General features: G+C 36.4%; 1 protein-coding gene across 2 annotated transcripts in view; it reads right to left on the minus strand.

Moving 5' to 3' along the window:
• Window positions 1–14,742, minus strand: part of Atad5 (ATPase family AAA domain containing 5) — a 46,022-nt gene that overhangs the window by 5,049 nt on the left and 26,231 nt on the right. For both annotated transcript variants that reach the window (XM_074046409.1, XM_074046410.1), the window contains exons 15-20: window positions 11,924–12,097; window positions 11,535–11,671; window positions 10,064–10,157; window positions 7,730–7,794; window positions 1,045–1,225; window positions 299–480 (exon numbers count right to left, since the gene is read on the minus strand). In XM_074046409.1, the coding sequence (XP_073902510.1) occupies window positions 299–480; window positions 1,045–1,225; window positions 7,730–7,794; window positions 10,064–10,157; window positions 11,535–11,671; window positions 11,924–12,097 (833 nt within the window). The remainder of the gene's footprint in view (window positions 1–298; window positions 481–1,044; window positions 1,226–7,729; window positions 7,795–10,063; window positions 10,158–11,534; window positions 11,672–11,923; window positions 12,098–14,742) is intronic.

Genomic DNA, 14,742 nt, shown 5'->3' on the forward strand with positions numbered 1-14,742 from the left:
ACCTGCCTAGCAACTTTGAGGTCCTGAGTTTAAACCCCAGTACAGCAAAAAAATTAAAATTAAAATAAATAAAAAATAAAACTATTTTGAAATTATCTGAAAACTTTCTAAATTTATTCTACATCTTCTAAGATGTATTTATAGCAATACCTATGCACCTTTTGTGTTAAAATCAGAACTCTAAAGCCTATAAAAACCATAAGCAAATTTAAATTTAACCTAAGGCTCAAAACACAAAGAATATTGGGAAAATGAAAAGACACATAAATTCAACTTTCCAAATAAACACTGAAAATACCTTAAAAAATGAAAATAAGTCTTCAGATGGAGAAAAAATGTTCTTCAGTCCAAACAAGGTCTCAACACAGCCAGTGTCACATTTGGGAAGGTCTATGCAAAGATTCTTTCTAGTAGGTTTAGTGTTATTTTTGGAACCAGGGTCATCTTCAGAGCAGGATAGTACATTTCTGCTATTTCCACCTACAAAATTCATAAATGAAAAATCTTAGCTATGCATATTTTAAACAATTTGTATCAGACAATTATCTAAAGTATGAAATCCTTTGATGCCTTTTGGACCTATACCCCCATTTTTATTCTTCATGTATTTATTTAAGTCATTAAGAGTATAATATAAGCATTATTTAAAAACAATACCTAAGCTAAGTGAAATGATGATAGGGGCTTTCAAAACAACCCCAATACAAAAAAAGAATTGTGAAAGAAGGAAAAAACAACTATAGTAAATTCATAAAAAGGTGCGCATATGATGTGTGTTTGTATTCTGAAGATTAGCATGACTAGATACTCAAAATTTTTATATAGTCTTTCAAATAATTTGTTATAGAATATACTAAAGGGCTGGGAGTGTGGCTCAAGTGGTAGAGCACTTGCCTAGCAAGTGCAAGTCCCTGAGTTCAAACCCCAGTACCACAAAAAAAACAAAAAAAACAAAAACAAAAAAAAAAAACCCCACAAATAATTTGTTATAGAATATACTTAAGGTCCCATAGTAAAAACTTCTTTTATAATAGATCAACTTACGACAATGAGATAATGGCCTTTCTTCTAAAAATCCACCTCCACTTCTAATCCAAAACTGTAAGTAAAGGATACTTTTTCTGATATCACAAGCATTTGCAGTCAACAAGGTTACAAAGTCTTTTACATCAGTTCTGAAATTCTCAGCTAAGCAGATAATTTGTAGGTAGCTGGCAACATTTAGCTTAAAAACAGAGAGAGAAAGAGAAAGAGAAACGTGGTTACTTGCAGAGTCAACAGAACAGTATCTACAAGTGAGACAAATTTTGCTAAAACAATACCTTAAAGCTCTTCTTGAGAAAGAAATTTCTGTAAAAAATATAAGGGCATATATCACCAAATTAAAGGCATTTACATATACTTCTTTTATTTATAATTTATAGTCCAGGTCGGCAAGGAAACTTTTATAGGAAATTCTCCAACCTGTGGACAAAGTTTTATAAACCTTGAAAAAAACCCTGAGGGTTAAATAATAGTATAGCTTGATAGAATATTTTATAGTCATCAAAATTATGAAAACTTATACTGAAAAAATACGTATTTTTAAAATTAGAATTAGAAAATTATAGCAATGAGTGCATAAAAATGTATATGTATGTAAATAAGAAACAGAAGGGAAAACATTTGATTTTTTGGGGAGTTTATGGGTGAAAAGAACACTTTTGTTTTATTTAGTATTCCAGTATTACTATACACACACACGCACACACATATCTTTTTTTTTCTTTTGAGATGGGGTCTTCCAATGTAGTCCAGGATGGACTGGAACTTCTGATGTAGCCCAAACTGGCCTGGAATTGGCATTCTTCCTCCCTTAGCCTCCAAGTGCTGAGGTTATAGGTGTATACCACCACACGTGACATAATTTTTTTTTTTTAGTTTTGTTTTGTAGTGCTGGGGATCAAACCCAAGGCCAATAGTAATCACTGCAATTTTCTATAGTAATAGTAAAATATTTGATTTCAGAACATGCCATAGAAGGTTTTCAAACTGAACATCTACTCTTGGTAAAAATTCTTAAGAAAGTTTGTAATAAAGGGAATTTGCTCAATTCTATAAAAAGAATGTATGAAAACCTACAGCTAACTTTGTATTCAATAGTAAAATAGTAATCACCTCCCATCTAAGATCAAGCACAAGTGAAGGATATCCACTGTTACCACTTCTACTTAACATTGTATTAAAAGTCCTAATCAATGAGATAGAGCATCAAAAAAGAAATGAAGGGAAGAAAAATCAAAGAGAAGAAGTGAACTTACCTATATTTGTAGGTAACATGATTGCATACACAGAAAATCTAAGAAATACCCAACTGTAGGCAGTTGCCTAGGGTGCCTTGTTGTTAAATCAGTGTTACTCTGCTGGGAGACCCGCAGCCAGTAGCTGTTGACATTCTGGGCCTGTGCCATGACAATTCTGTTGTCAACTATACCAGATGCCAGCATAGTTGCTTTAAAAAAACAAAACACTAAGAAACCGACAAAACAACTTATTATAGCTAATAAGAGAATTTAGCAAGGATGAAGAAAAAAACCACTGACAGTCTAGAGAAGCACTCTCCAGGGGAAGTATGACACAAATCAAAACTGAAAACTGCAAATGCTACAACATAGATGGACATATGCTAAATAAAATAAACCAGTGACAAAAGCCAAATATGGCCCAGTACCACACGAGGTATCTGCAGTCAAATTCACAGAAACGGAAAGTAGAATAGCGGTTGCTACCGTGGGTGGAAGAGTCAGAGGGAATTAGTGGGCATAGAGTGTCGTTTTGTAAAATGATAAAGTTCTCTCCAGCAATGTGAATGCACAGCAATGTGAATATTCCTAACACCACTGAACCGCACATGTAAAACTGGCTACTTTGGAACTGTGGTATACTTTATGTTCTTTGGCATGTTCAAAACATTTAAAACATGGCTGAGAGAAATTACCTCCTCCCAAAATAGTAAACTGTTCACAAATCAGAAGACTCAATATTGGTAAATGTCAGCTGTCCCCAAACTAATACACAAAACAAAGTCAATGCCATTCCAGCAAAATATCAGAATAAACTGTAAAACCTGACAAGCTCTTTCAAAAATTAACAGAAAAATGAATAAGACCTACATCAGCCAAAACAACTTTGTGAATGAACAAAGTTAGAGGAGTTACACTCCTTGATTTCAAGACTTCCTACAGAACACATAAATGCATGGAACAGAATAAGACTCACACATATTCCATGAATTTTTAACAAAACTGCAAAGTAATTCAACAGAAAAAAGTCTTTTGAAAAAATAATGCTTGGACAATTGGATGTCTACAATGAAAACAGATTATGCTGAACCTCATATAATATATAAACTCTTTTAGTAGATTGAGACTGGGAGGATCAAGGTTTGAAACCAGCCCTAACCAAAAGACTGACAGATCCTATCTCAACCAAGCTACTTGGGAGGCTGAGATGGGGAGGATTGTGGTTCCAGGCTAGCACTGGCAAAAAAAAAAAAAAGAAAGAAAGAAAAAGTTTGCAAGACCCCTCTCAATGGAGAAAAGCTAGGTGTGGTGGCATGTGCTTGTCATTCTAGTTACATTGGGAAGCATAAAATAGGAGGATCACTGTCCAGGTGATCTGGGCAAAAAGAAATCCCTTATGTCCAAAATAATCAGAGGAAAAAGGGCTGGAGGATTGGCTCAAGTGATAGAGCACCTAAGTGTGAAGCTCTAAATTCAAATCCCAATATTGTCAAAAAAAAAAAAAACACGTTCTAAAGTAGATTACATACCTAAATGTTACAGCTAAAAAACTATGAAATTTCTATAAGCTTCAGTTTGGTAAATATTTCTTTCTTCTTCTTTTTTTTTTTTTTTGGAGGAACTTGGGTTTGAACTCAGGATCTCATGCTTGCTAAGCAGGAACTCTACCACTTGAGCCACTCCGCCAGACCTGTTTTGTGTTGGGTGTTGAGCCACCAGTGCCTGGCAAAGATTTCTTAAATTGGATATACAACCACAAACCATAAAAGAAAAACCTGATAAAGTGAACTTCATTAAAATTATACTTTCACTCTTCATAATGAAAATGAAAAAGCCACAAACTAAAAGAAAACATTTACAAAACACAAATCTAACACAAACATACCTAAAATGTATTTTTAAAACTGCTGCAATTCAATAAGGCAAACAGTTAATTTTAAAAATGGGTAAAGATGAGCACCAGTGGCTTATGCCTGCAATCCTACTTGCTTTGGAGGCAGAGATTAGGAGGATGGTGGTTGGAGGCCAGCCTAGGCAAAAAGTTCGTGAGACTCCCATCTCAACCAATAAAAGCTGGTCACATTGGTATGTGACAGGTACATGGAAAGTGTAAATAAGAGGACCATGGTTTGAGCCAGTGTGATTTTAAACAGGGAGATCCTCTTTGAAAAATATCTGAAGGAAAACAATTTGGAAATATGGCTAAAGTGTTAGAGCACCTGCCTAGCAAGTGCAAGGCCCTGAGTTCAAATTCCAGTACCTCCAAAAAAAATGGGCAAAAGATTTGAATGGGGATGAGGGTATATCTCAGTGGTAAGGTACTTGCCTAGAATGCACAAAGTCCTGGGTTCAATCTTTAGCACACACACACAAAAAAGATTTGACAGATGCTTCACCAAACAGATGTGGATCAGTGGAAGATGAGGGAAAATGATGGAGGGGGTGAATATAATTAAAATACATTGTAAGCTGGACACTGGTGGCTCATGCCTATAAGCCTACCTTCTCAGGAGGCAGAGATCAGAAGGATACAGTTCAGAGCAAGTCAAGGAAAATAATTTGTGAGATTCTTTCTCGAAAAAACTCTTCACACAAAAGAATGGCTGGTGGAATGGCTAAAGTGGTACAGAGACTGCTGAGCAAGCATGAGGCCCTGAGTTCAAAACCTCAGTACTGCCAAAAAAAAAAAAAATTGTAAGCACATAATATAAACGTGAAAATGAAACCCCCTGTACAGTTGTTAGTTATATATGCTAATAAAATATATTAAAAAATCTAGAACAATAAAAAATAAGAATAAAAAAGTTTAAAAAGAGACAGATGGTAAATGGACCCTTGAAAAGATGCTTAACAGCCCAGCATAGTGGTTCATGTCTATAATCCTACCACTTGGGAGCCTGAGGAAGGAGGATCTCAAGTTCAATGCCAGCCTGAGCTTCATAGCAAGATCTTGTTTGAAAAAAACAAGGCCTGGGAATGTTAGGTCAGTGGTAGAGACTTGACGTGCACAAGGCTGAGTTTAATTCTCAACGTTGTTTCATTTTTTTTTAGACAGGGTGCCACTATGCAGCCCAGCCTAGTCTCCAACTCTTGATCCTCCTGAGTGTAGGATTACAGGAGTATACTACCACACCCAGCTTGATGCAAATGTTCTATACCTACATTTATCAAAACTCGCTGAACCATACACTTAAAATGAATGAATGTCATTAAATGTAAATTATACTTCAATAGCGCTAACTAATAAGAAGCAAACATACTCAGATGGACATCACCACTGTAGCTAAACTTAAAAAGATTGATAAGGACTGGGGTGTGTGGCTCAAGTGGTAGAGCTCTTGAACAAAGACTGACAGAAGCTGACAGAATTATTATGCACTGGAAACCTACCTAGCAAATTCTTAAAAAGTTAAACAAATACCTAATGCATATGACTCAGCAGTTGCACCAACAGAACAGCATTGAAAAATCAATCAAGCATCATGTTGAATGTCTAAAGAAGCCACATACAAAAGGCCACATGTTTCCTACTACTTGAAAATTAAAAACCTAAATTAATATACCTTAGCCTATAGGAGCTTCATGGGGTGATTAAATGTTCTATATCCTAATGAATGAATGAATGAAAAAAGTTGGGACTGCATCAAAATAAAGAGCTTCTCACAGCAAAGGAAACGATCACCAGACTCAAGAGACAGCCCACAGAATGGGAGAAAATCTTTGCCACTCATCCAATAAGGGACTAATATCCAGAATCTACAGGGAACTCAAAAAACTCAGCCCCCAAGGAGTCAACACCCCAATGAAGAAGTGGGCACATGAATTAAGTGGAATTATCAAAGGAAGAGGTACAAATAGCCAGTAAATACATGAAGAAGTGTTCAACTCCCCTGGTTATAAAAAAGATACAAATTAAAACAACACTTAGATTTCATCTCACCCCAGTTAGAATGGCCATAATCAAGGGTAACAACAACAACAAATGCTAGAGAGGATATGGTGAAACAGGCACCTTTAGTGGTAGTGCAAATTAATACAACCACTATGGAAAGCAGTATGAGAATTCCTCAAAAAACTATAGATAGAGCTGCTATATGATCCACTGATACCACTCCTGGGCATCTACCCAAAAGAATGTTAAGACAGGATACAGTAGAGACAGTTGTACACCAATGTTCATCACAGCACTATTTACAATAGCCAAACTCTGGAAATAACCCAGATGCCCTACAACTGATGAATGGATCATGAAATTGTGGTACATGTACACAATGGAGTATTACTCAGCCACAAGGAATAATGACATGGGGTTTGAAGGTAAATGGATGCAATTGGAGGACATCATGTTAAGTGAAGTTAGCCAGGATCAGAAACACAAAAGCCGCATGTTTTCTCTAATATGTGGAAGGTAGATCCAAAGATAAACATATACACAAAACAAGCGTGATCATGTACAAATTCAAATGTAGAGCATGTTGGTAACAGTGGAACTACTCTATGGAACTCTGGGAAAGAGGGAAAGGGAAAGAGAGTGACAGAGCGTCAGTAATATCACATGACATAGTATGTGAAGGAAGACGATATAAGGATGTGTGTTGAAAACTGTTCAAAAACGGGGGAGTGGAAGCTAAAGGGGTAAGGGAGAGTAATAGAAGGGGTTGACTGGACCAAAGTAAAGTATACCCGCAGTGGGTATACACTGACACACCCCTTTGAACATCAACTTAAATATTAATAATGAAAACCAGACCTGTAAAATAGGTCCAGTGTGTGTGTGGGGGGATACTAGTGGGAGGGGGAGAGTGAAGGAAGATTAAGGTGACGGTATATTGTAGATAGACTTCATATACCTATATAAAACAAAACTAAGAAACCTCTTGCAATTGCTTTAAGTGAGATGCCGAGGGGGTTGATGGGGAGAGACAATGAGGGCAATGTAAATAATGTATAATATAAGTCTAATCGGAATTGTCACTACGAATATCCCTCTATATTGAATATATCCTAATTAAAAAATAAACATTATTACTAAGGGAAAAAAAGTCGAACACTGTAGTGTAAAAAAATTTTAAAAACATTTTTAAAACAAAAAGTTAATTAGAAATTTCCCAAACACAGAAGTTAGTTTTTTTGGTTTTTTTGTTTTTGGCAGGACTGGGGTTTGAACTCAGGGCCTCATGTCTGCTAGGCAAGTGCTCTACCACTTAGGCCATTCCATGAGCCCAGAAGTTGGTTTTTTGTTTTTGTTTTTGTGGCACTGGGGTTTGAACTCAGGGCCTTGGCAGGCAGGCACTCTACTGCTGTGTTCCATCCCAACCCCAAATGTTTTAATGTATCCCTTAGCAAACACATTTTTAAATTATAACGAAACATAGTATGAAATTACCTTCTACATAATTACCTTCTACATAATATGTAATTTATGATCATCAGAATTTAAAACTTACCAGGGAAGGAGTATTGAAATTGATTTCTTCAAAACAGCCATCAAACACTAAGCTAAATGTAGGATCTGCAGAAAAAAAAAATTTTAAATATTAAGACTACTAAATAACTTTTCTCAGTTATACTTTTTCATGATAATAATTAGCATTTCATCAGTAATGAAAGTAGTCTTCCTTACCCATGGTTTTGTTTTCTCAAGTTTTAGTTACCTGTGGTCTACCATGGTCCAAGGACATTAACTGGAAAACTGCAGAACTAAACAATTCATGTATTTCTAAAAATTATTCATTTATTCATATGTACATACATTATTTGGGCCATTTCTCCCCCCTGCCCCCACCCTCTCCCCACAACCCCCCTCGCTTCCAGGCAGAACCTGTTCTGCCCTTATCTCTAATTTTGTTGAAGAGAGAGTATAAACAATAATAAGAAAGACAAAGCATTTTTGCTAGTTAAGGATAGATATACAGAGAGATTCCTAGCATTACTTTCATGTACAAATGTGTTACAACCCAAGTCAATTCATGCATTTTGAATTGCATGCCATTCTGAGTATTGTGATAAAATCTAGCATTGTCCTGCTCTGCCCTGCCCTAGACATGGATCATCCCCTTTGTCCAGGGTGTCCATGTTTTATCTGCTTCCTGCCCATTGCTCACTTAGCCCTCTTGGTTGTCAGACTGACTTTTGTAGAAACACAGTGCTGACTTCAAGTAATCCTTTTATTCCTTAATTACAGCTCGAGCATGAGTGAGGCTGACAATTTTCTTACAGTATACTGTTGTAACTGTTAATTATTAGTTGTTAATTTCTTACTGGGATGAACTTATAAATTTAACTTCACTATAAGTATGCATGTATAGGAAAAACATGATGTATATATAGGGCTTGGAACTATTCAAGATTTTAAGCATCCACCTGGGGTCTTAGAAATATCCCCTATGGATAAGGGGTGACTACTGTACACTACCATGTAAATCATAAATCTTAAAGGGACTTTCTATTTGAAGTAACTATGATCTTTTCATTAAGCTACCAACTAACTTATGGTTAATAAATTTTTATATTTTTAGAGTACAGTCACTAGCTGTCAAATGGGCCATTAATTTCTAAGTAGGGGCTAGGGATGTAGCTCCAGGACAGCATGTGGCTAGCATGCACAAGGCCCTGCATTTGATCCACAGCACCAAGAAAATGTAAGTAAAGCCTAACAAAACCACATTCTCTTATATAAATCCACAGCAGAGCTAGCCTCCTGAATATTTTCAAATTTTTTTGTTTGTGTTATTTTTGGCAGTTCTGGGGTTTGAACTCAGCACCTCTACTTAAGCCACATCCCTAGCTCTTGTTTGAGTTTTAAAGGCAGAGTTTGTGTAGGACAGGCTGGTCTCTAACTTGTAATTGTCTTGTTTAGCCTCAAGAGTACTTGGATTACAGGTATGTAGCACCACACCCCAGATATAGAAGAAACTGAAATCCCAGCTTTGTGGGAGGCAGATATAGGAGGATTGCCGTTCAAGACCAGCCTGGGCAAAAAACCACAAGGCCCTATCTGAAAAATAACTAAAGGACAGAGGTGTGGTTTAAGTAGCAGAGTGCTTGCCTGGTAAGAGTGAAGCCCTGAGTTCAAAAACTAGTACCACAAAAAGAAAAGAGAAGAGAAGAAAATAGAAGAGAAGAGAAGAAGTTGAGCCTGGTGTAGTGGAGCATGGCTATAATCGCAGCCTATAATCGCAGACTAAAACAAGAGGATTGTAAGTTTAAGGACAGCCCGGCTACATAGGGATATCTTGTATTAGAAAACCAAAAACCAAACAAAATGAATAACAAAAAAAGAAACTATGAATTTTTTTTGCCAGGGGTGGTGGGCACAGAATGAACATACTAGGCAAGTGCTCTACAGCTTGAGCCACACCCTCACTCCTGTTTTTGAGATAGGGTCTCACTAACTTTGTCAACTTTGTCCAGGCTGGCCTCCAACTCAAGATTCCCCTGCATGTGGCCACTTAGTAACTGAGATTACACCATGGCTGGCTGTGTGGATTTTAAAAACTAAATATCCCCTACTAATTCCTAAAAAAGTAGATAGATTCTGAGGTTGGTGATGGCTTCCTTTAGCTAAACCGTGCAATAGGGTAGTGGCATCAGCATAAAGGGGTACGTTCAGTACTAAGGAACTGCAGAAGGCTCCATCCCTTGAGTGCCTGAGATTATGGTGTGCACCATTATGTCTGGCCCCAACTGATTTCTAAAAGAACATTTCTAATAAAACTGGAAGCTTTCCTGAAACATTTTAAGCAAAAGTAATTAAGTGTACTGAAATCACTGTTACCTACCACTTGTAGTAAGGATTACAGGTCGTTTAGTTGTTGCCATGAATGTTTTGATTGCATTCAAAAACCCAGCATCTTCATCAAAAATGACATCAACCTATAAACCATTTATTAGAATATTAAGGTAATTAGTAACAATATACTCACTGGTATCAGATACATACAAAGTGCATAAACTGCATATGACAAAATTTATTAATATTTGAAAAGTGAATTTAGCCCATGCTGAAAGCTTGTACCATAAAATAATTTATAAAATAATCAAATATTCAACATTAAACATGCAGTCATCCATAATTGGAAGGATGTGAATCACAATAATTTCTACAATCACTAAACAGTAACTAATAGCCTTGAACTACATTAATCATCTTCCTAAAAAATTCTTCTATAATTGGTGGTTTCATTTGCTTTAACTTCAAATAGATATAAGTATTCCTGGCTTCCTTAGCTATTTTATAATTTTATTTTATTTATTTTTTTCAGGATTTAACCAAAGGCCTTGCACTCGTTACAAGAGAACTGTACTACTTAAACTACACCCACAGTCTTTTTATTTTTTGCAGTAGTGGAGTTTGAACTCAGTACCTGGTAGGCAGGCACTCTACCACTTGAGCTTCACCTCCATCTCTTATTTTTATTTTATTTATGTTTATTTATTTTATTTATTTATTTTGTGGTAATGGGGTTTGAACTCAGTGCCTATACTTTGAGCCACCACACCAGCCACTCCTTTTTGTGTTAGGTATTTTTGAGACAGGGTCTCTTGAACTATTTGCCTGGGCTGGCTTTGAACCACGATCCTCCTGATCTCTGTCTCCTGAGTAGCTAGGATTACAGGCATTGAGCCACCAGCACCCAGCTTAAGAAATTAAGATTTTAGAAAAGCATTTTAACGAGCTAATCTTTCTTTCTGAATCAGAAATAGAACTAAATACATAGCCATGTAAACAATTTTTGTGGTATTGGGATTTGAAGTCCAGGTCTTGCACTTACTGGGCAGGTGCTCTGTCGCTTGAACAACATCTCTAGTTCTGCACCCTGTTTATTTTTGTTTTAGAGATAGGTTCTCGATAATTTTACCTGGGCTGTCCTCAAATACACAATCCTCCTGTCTCTTGATTTTCTAGTAGCTGGGATTACAAGCATGAACCACCACATCTAGCTTATAATTCTTTTTTTTTCCTTTTTTTCTTTTTTTCAGTACTGGGGCTTGAACTGAGGGCCTACACCTTGAGCCACTCCACCAGCCCTTTTTCTGTGATGGGTTTTTTCAAGATAGGGTCTTACGAACTATTTGCCTGGGCTGACTTTGAATGGCGATCCTCCTGAACTCTGCCTCCTAAGTACCTAGGATTATAGGCGTGAGCCACTAGTGCCCAGCTGGCTTATATTTCTTTATAAGAAAATATATTTAATGTTTAAAATAAGTTTCTATCAGGAGATATCATAAATGTGTACCTCTCTAACCTACCTCCTCAAAAAGAATGAGAGATGTTGCATTTTTCCTGTTGGGTTCCTCAACTCCAAATTCTTTGACATTTGAATTAGTTGCATTTGTAGATTTAGTCTGAGTACTTTGCTTCTGTTCCAAAGAAGAATTTTTGATTCCTGCATAAATAAAATACTAATATTTTAGGAAAACCATTTTTATTCAAACAGCGGATATTTCCACAGAATAAGTTCAACTGATTCCCTTTACCAAAACTGAAACAGAATATTAAAACTCTTGTATGTAGGACCTTCAATGTAACCAAGGTGTAATAAATAACAATAGGAACCTATGACATACATTCATATTTTATGTATCAGCATCATTAATATTAAAAATGTCACACTTATTTTGTGACTTTAATGTTTTACCTTTATTTTCCTTAAGTACTCCTACTTCTTCTTTATTTTGGGGTTTGGAAGACACTTTAAAGTAACTTGCCAAAGTTTTGGAGGGAGGAGCCCGCTTTTGCCCACCAATTTTTGGTGAGGACGGAGGATGCTTCCTTGGTGATGAAACAATTTTTTTAGGGGAGCTCAATTTCTCTGTGAAAAACAAATGCATTTAAGGAAAAACATTCTAAAAATTACACTGATAGAGTTATACACATTCTATAACCTACTGTTACCAGATAAAAAGCATAGACGTAGAAGCCTCCTTTCATTCTAATATGCAAATACTTTACAGTCAAATATTACTGTAGTATATTTATTCTAACTGTACAAAGAAATCAGCCATTTGGAAATCGTTCTTTTCCAACGAAATACATTTTTTTTTTTTTGAGTTTTTGTTTTTTTTGGAGTTTGAACTCAAGGCCTGCATCTTGAGTCACTGCACCAGCCCTATTTTTGTGAAGGGTTTTTTCAAGATAGGATCTCGCAAACTATTTGCCCAGGCTAGCTACAAACTGTGATCCTCCTGATCTCTGCCTCCTTAGTAGCTAGGATTACAGGTTGAGCCACCAGCACCCAGCTAAAATACACATTTTTTAAGCAAATAATGTTCACAAACCCTCAACTGACTTTCTTAACACCTGCCTGAAGTCAGAAGAGGCTGGAGGAAAAATGATAATAGTATACACACTGAGCCCATTATAGACCTTTATTGTTCAACTTCAACTTAGCCCTATAAGTAAATTTTTTTTTTTTTTTGCTTTAAACTCAGGGCCTACACCTTGAGCCATTCCACCAGTCTTTTTTTATGATGGTTTTTTCAAGATAGAGTCTCATGAACTATGTGCCCGGCCTGGCTTGGCTCTCGATCCTCCTGATCTCTGCCTCCTGAGTAGATAAGATTACAGGTGTGAGCCACCAGCACCTGGCTAGCCCTATATGTAACTCTTATTACACACAAACAATATATATTTCCAAAGATGCTTTGGAGGATGGGGACTTGATCTCTACTCTCCAGAAGTCCCAAGGCATTTATTACAGAGCTTAGGCCCTTTTCTCCTCTAAGTACCTTGACTTAGTTCTTATCTGTTCTAATTTTATTTTGTTTTTATTATTTTTTTATAGTGTGGGATTTGATCTCAGGACCTGTGCTTGCTAGACAAGTGCCAACCACTTGAGCTACACATCCAGACCCTTTTTTGCTTTTCATTTATTTTTCAGATAGGGTCTTGTACCCGGGCCAGCCTTGGACAGTAGTTTTACCTCTGCCTTCTGAGTATCTAGGATTACAAAAGTGAGTCACTAGACCCAGCCTATATTCCTAATGATTACACAGGCCCAAAGCACCAGGTTTTTTCCCCTTTGTGTTTTTTGGGAGAAGCCTTTCTATGTAGTCCTTGTACTCTCGATCTTCTGGCCTCAGACTCCCGAATGCTGGGTGCTGCCATGCCCAGCTTTTTTACTAACTCTTATGGACACAATTCTATACTGTGTCCTACACTTATTTACTTATTTGGCAGTACTAAGGTTTGAACTCAGGAACTCACGCTTGCTAGGCTAGTGCTCTACCATTTGAGCCACTTGTCCAGTCCTTTTTTGTTATGTATTTTCCAGATACAGTCTCTCCAACTATTTGCACATACTGCCCTTGAACTGTGATCCTCTCAATCTCAGCCTCCTGAGTAGCTAGGTTAACAGGAGTGAGCCAAAGGTACCCAGCTCAGCCTATTTTTTTGTCCCCTTTATATCCATAGATCTTGTCCTATCCCTTGCGTATTTGAGGTATTCAATAAACTTATTCATAATTCTGTTTGAAAAAATTATCATAGACATCACATTATTTCAACAACATAGGTAAGAGATGGAAAATCTTAAAGTGAAAAACAATTCTTTATATTGTATAATATTAGAAACATTTACTATCCTGTTATTTTTCTTATTTTGACATAGACCAAGGATTGACTGCTTGATGACAGACTGGTATCAGTCCTAAGACTGGTTTTAAAAATTACAAGAAAATTTTTACTTAAAGATACTCCAATTTAAATTTAAAATTTTTTAATTACCTGATTATTATTAATATATTCTTTTTGAAAAACTTTTCAATAAACAAGCACTTCCTAGGTGATTACACATTAATTAGAATAGTTGAGGCTACTGAAACATTAAAATGTGAATTCCCAAACTTTTTTTCCAGGGTTTTATCAGGGAAAAGGAAAGAACTTTTTTCCAATAAACCTTAGAAAGGAGAGGGAATTTCAAATGGATTGAGGTCAAAGCAATTCCACAACTGAGACCATTAGAAACCAATTTTATCTCTTCCCTTCCTTCCCCTCAGTCAAATCAATATTAACTGTGCCTTATTTCACTTCTATAAACCTGAATTAATTTTAGGGAAAGCACCTATGTGAATTCAGAAGTCACTGCAGACAGCACTGAAACTGAAGTTGGGATAAACTTGATGTCTCTAGACATCTAGAATGTAAAAGGACCAATCAGTGTTAACTGCATATATGTTAATATACACAACTGAGTTAGCACTGTAATAGCTAAATGCATTTCCCCATGCTTTTCTCTTTGCCAAAACAAACTGAAAAACAAATCAACAACTCTTATCCTCCAACCTAACTTTAGGAGTGATTCTCACACCTGGTGTGGATGCATGACACCATGGTGTGGATGTCTATATGGGTAAATCTGGATGTCTGGATATATGTGAGAGGGCTCGGAAAGGACTCTTTCTGCAGATACTGTAAATACAAGTACCATTTTAGTAAAGCATATATAATAAACCAAAA

This window comes from Castor canadensis, chromosome 11 (assembly GCF_047511655.1).
Source record: "Castor canadensis chromosome 11, mCasCan1.hap1v2, whole genome shotgun sequence".
Classification (NCBI taxonomy): Eukaryota; Metazoa; Chordata; class Mammalia; order Rodentia; family Castoridae; genus Castor; species Castor canadensis.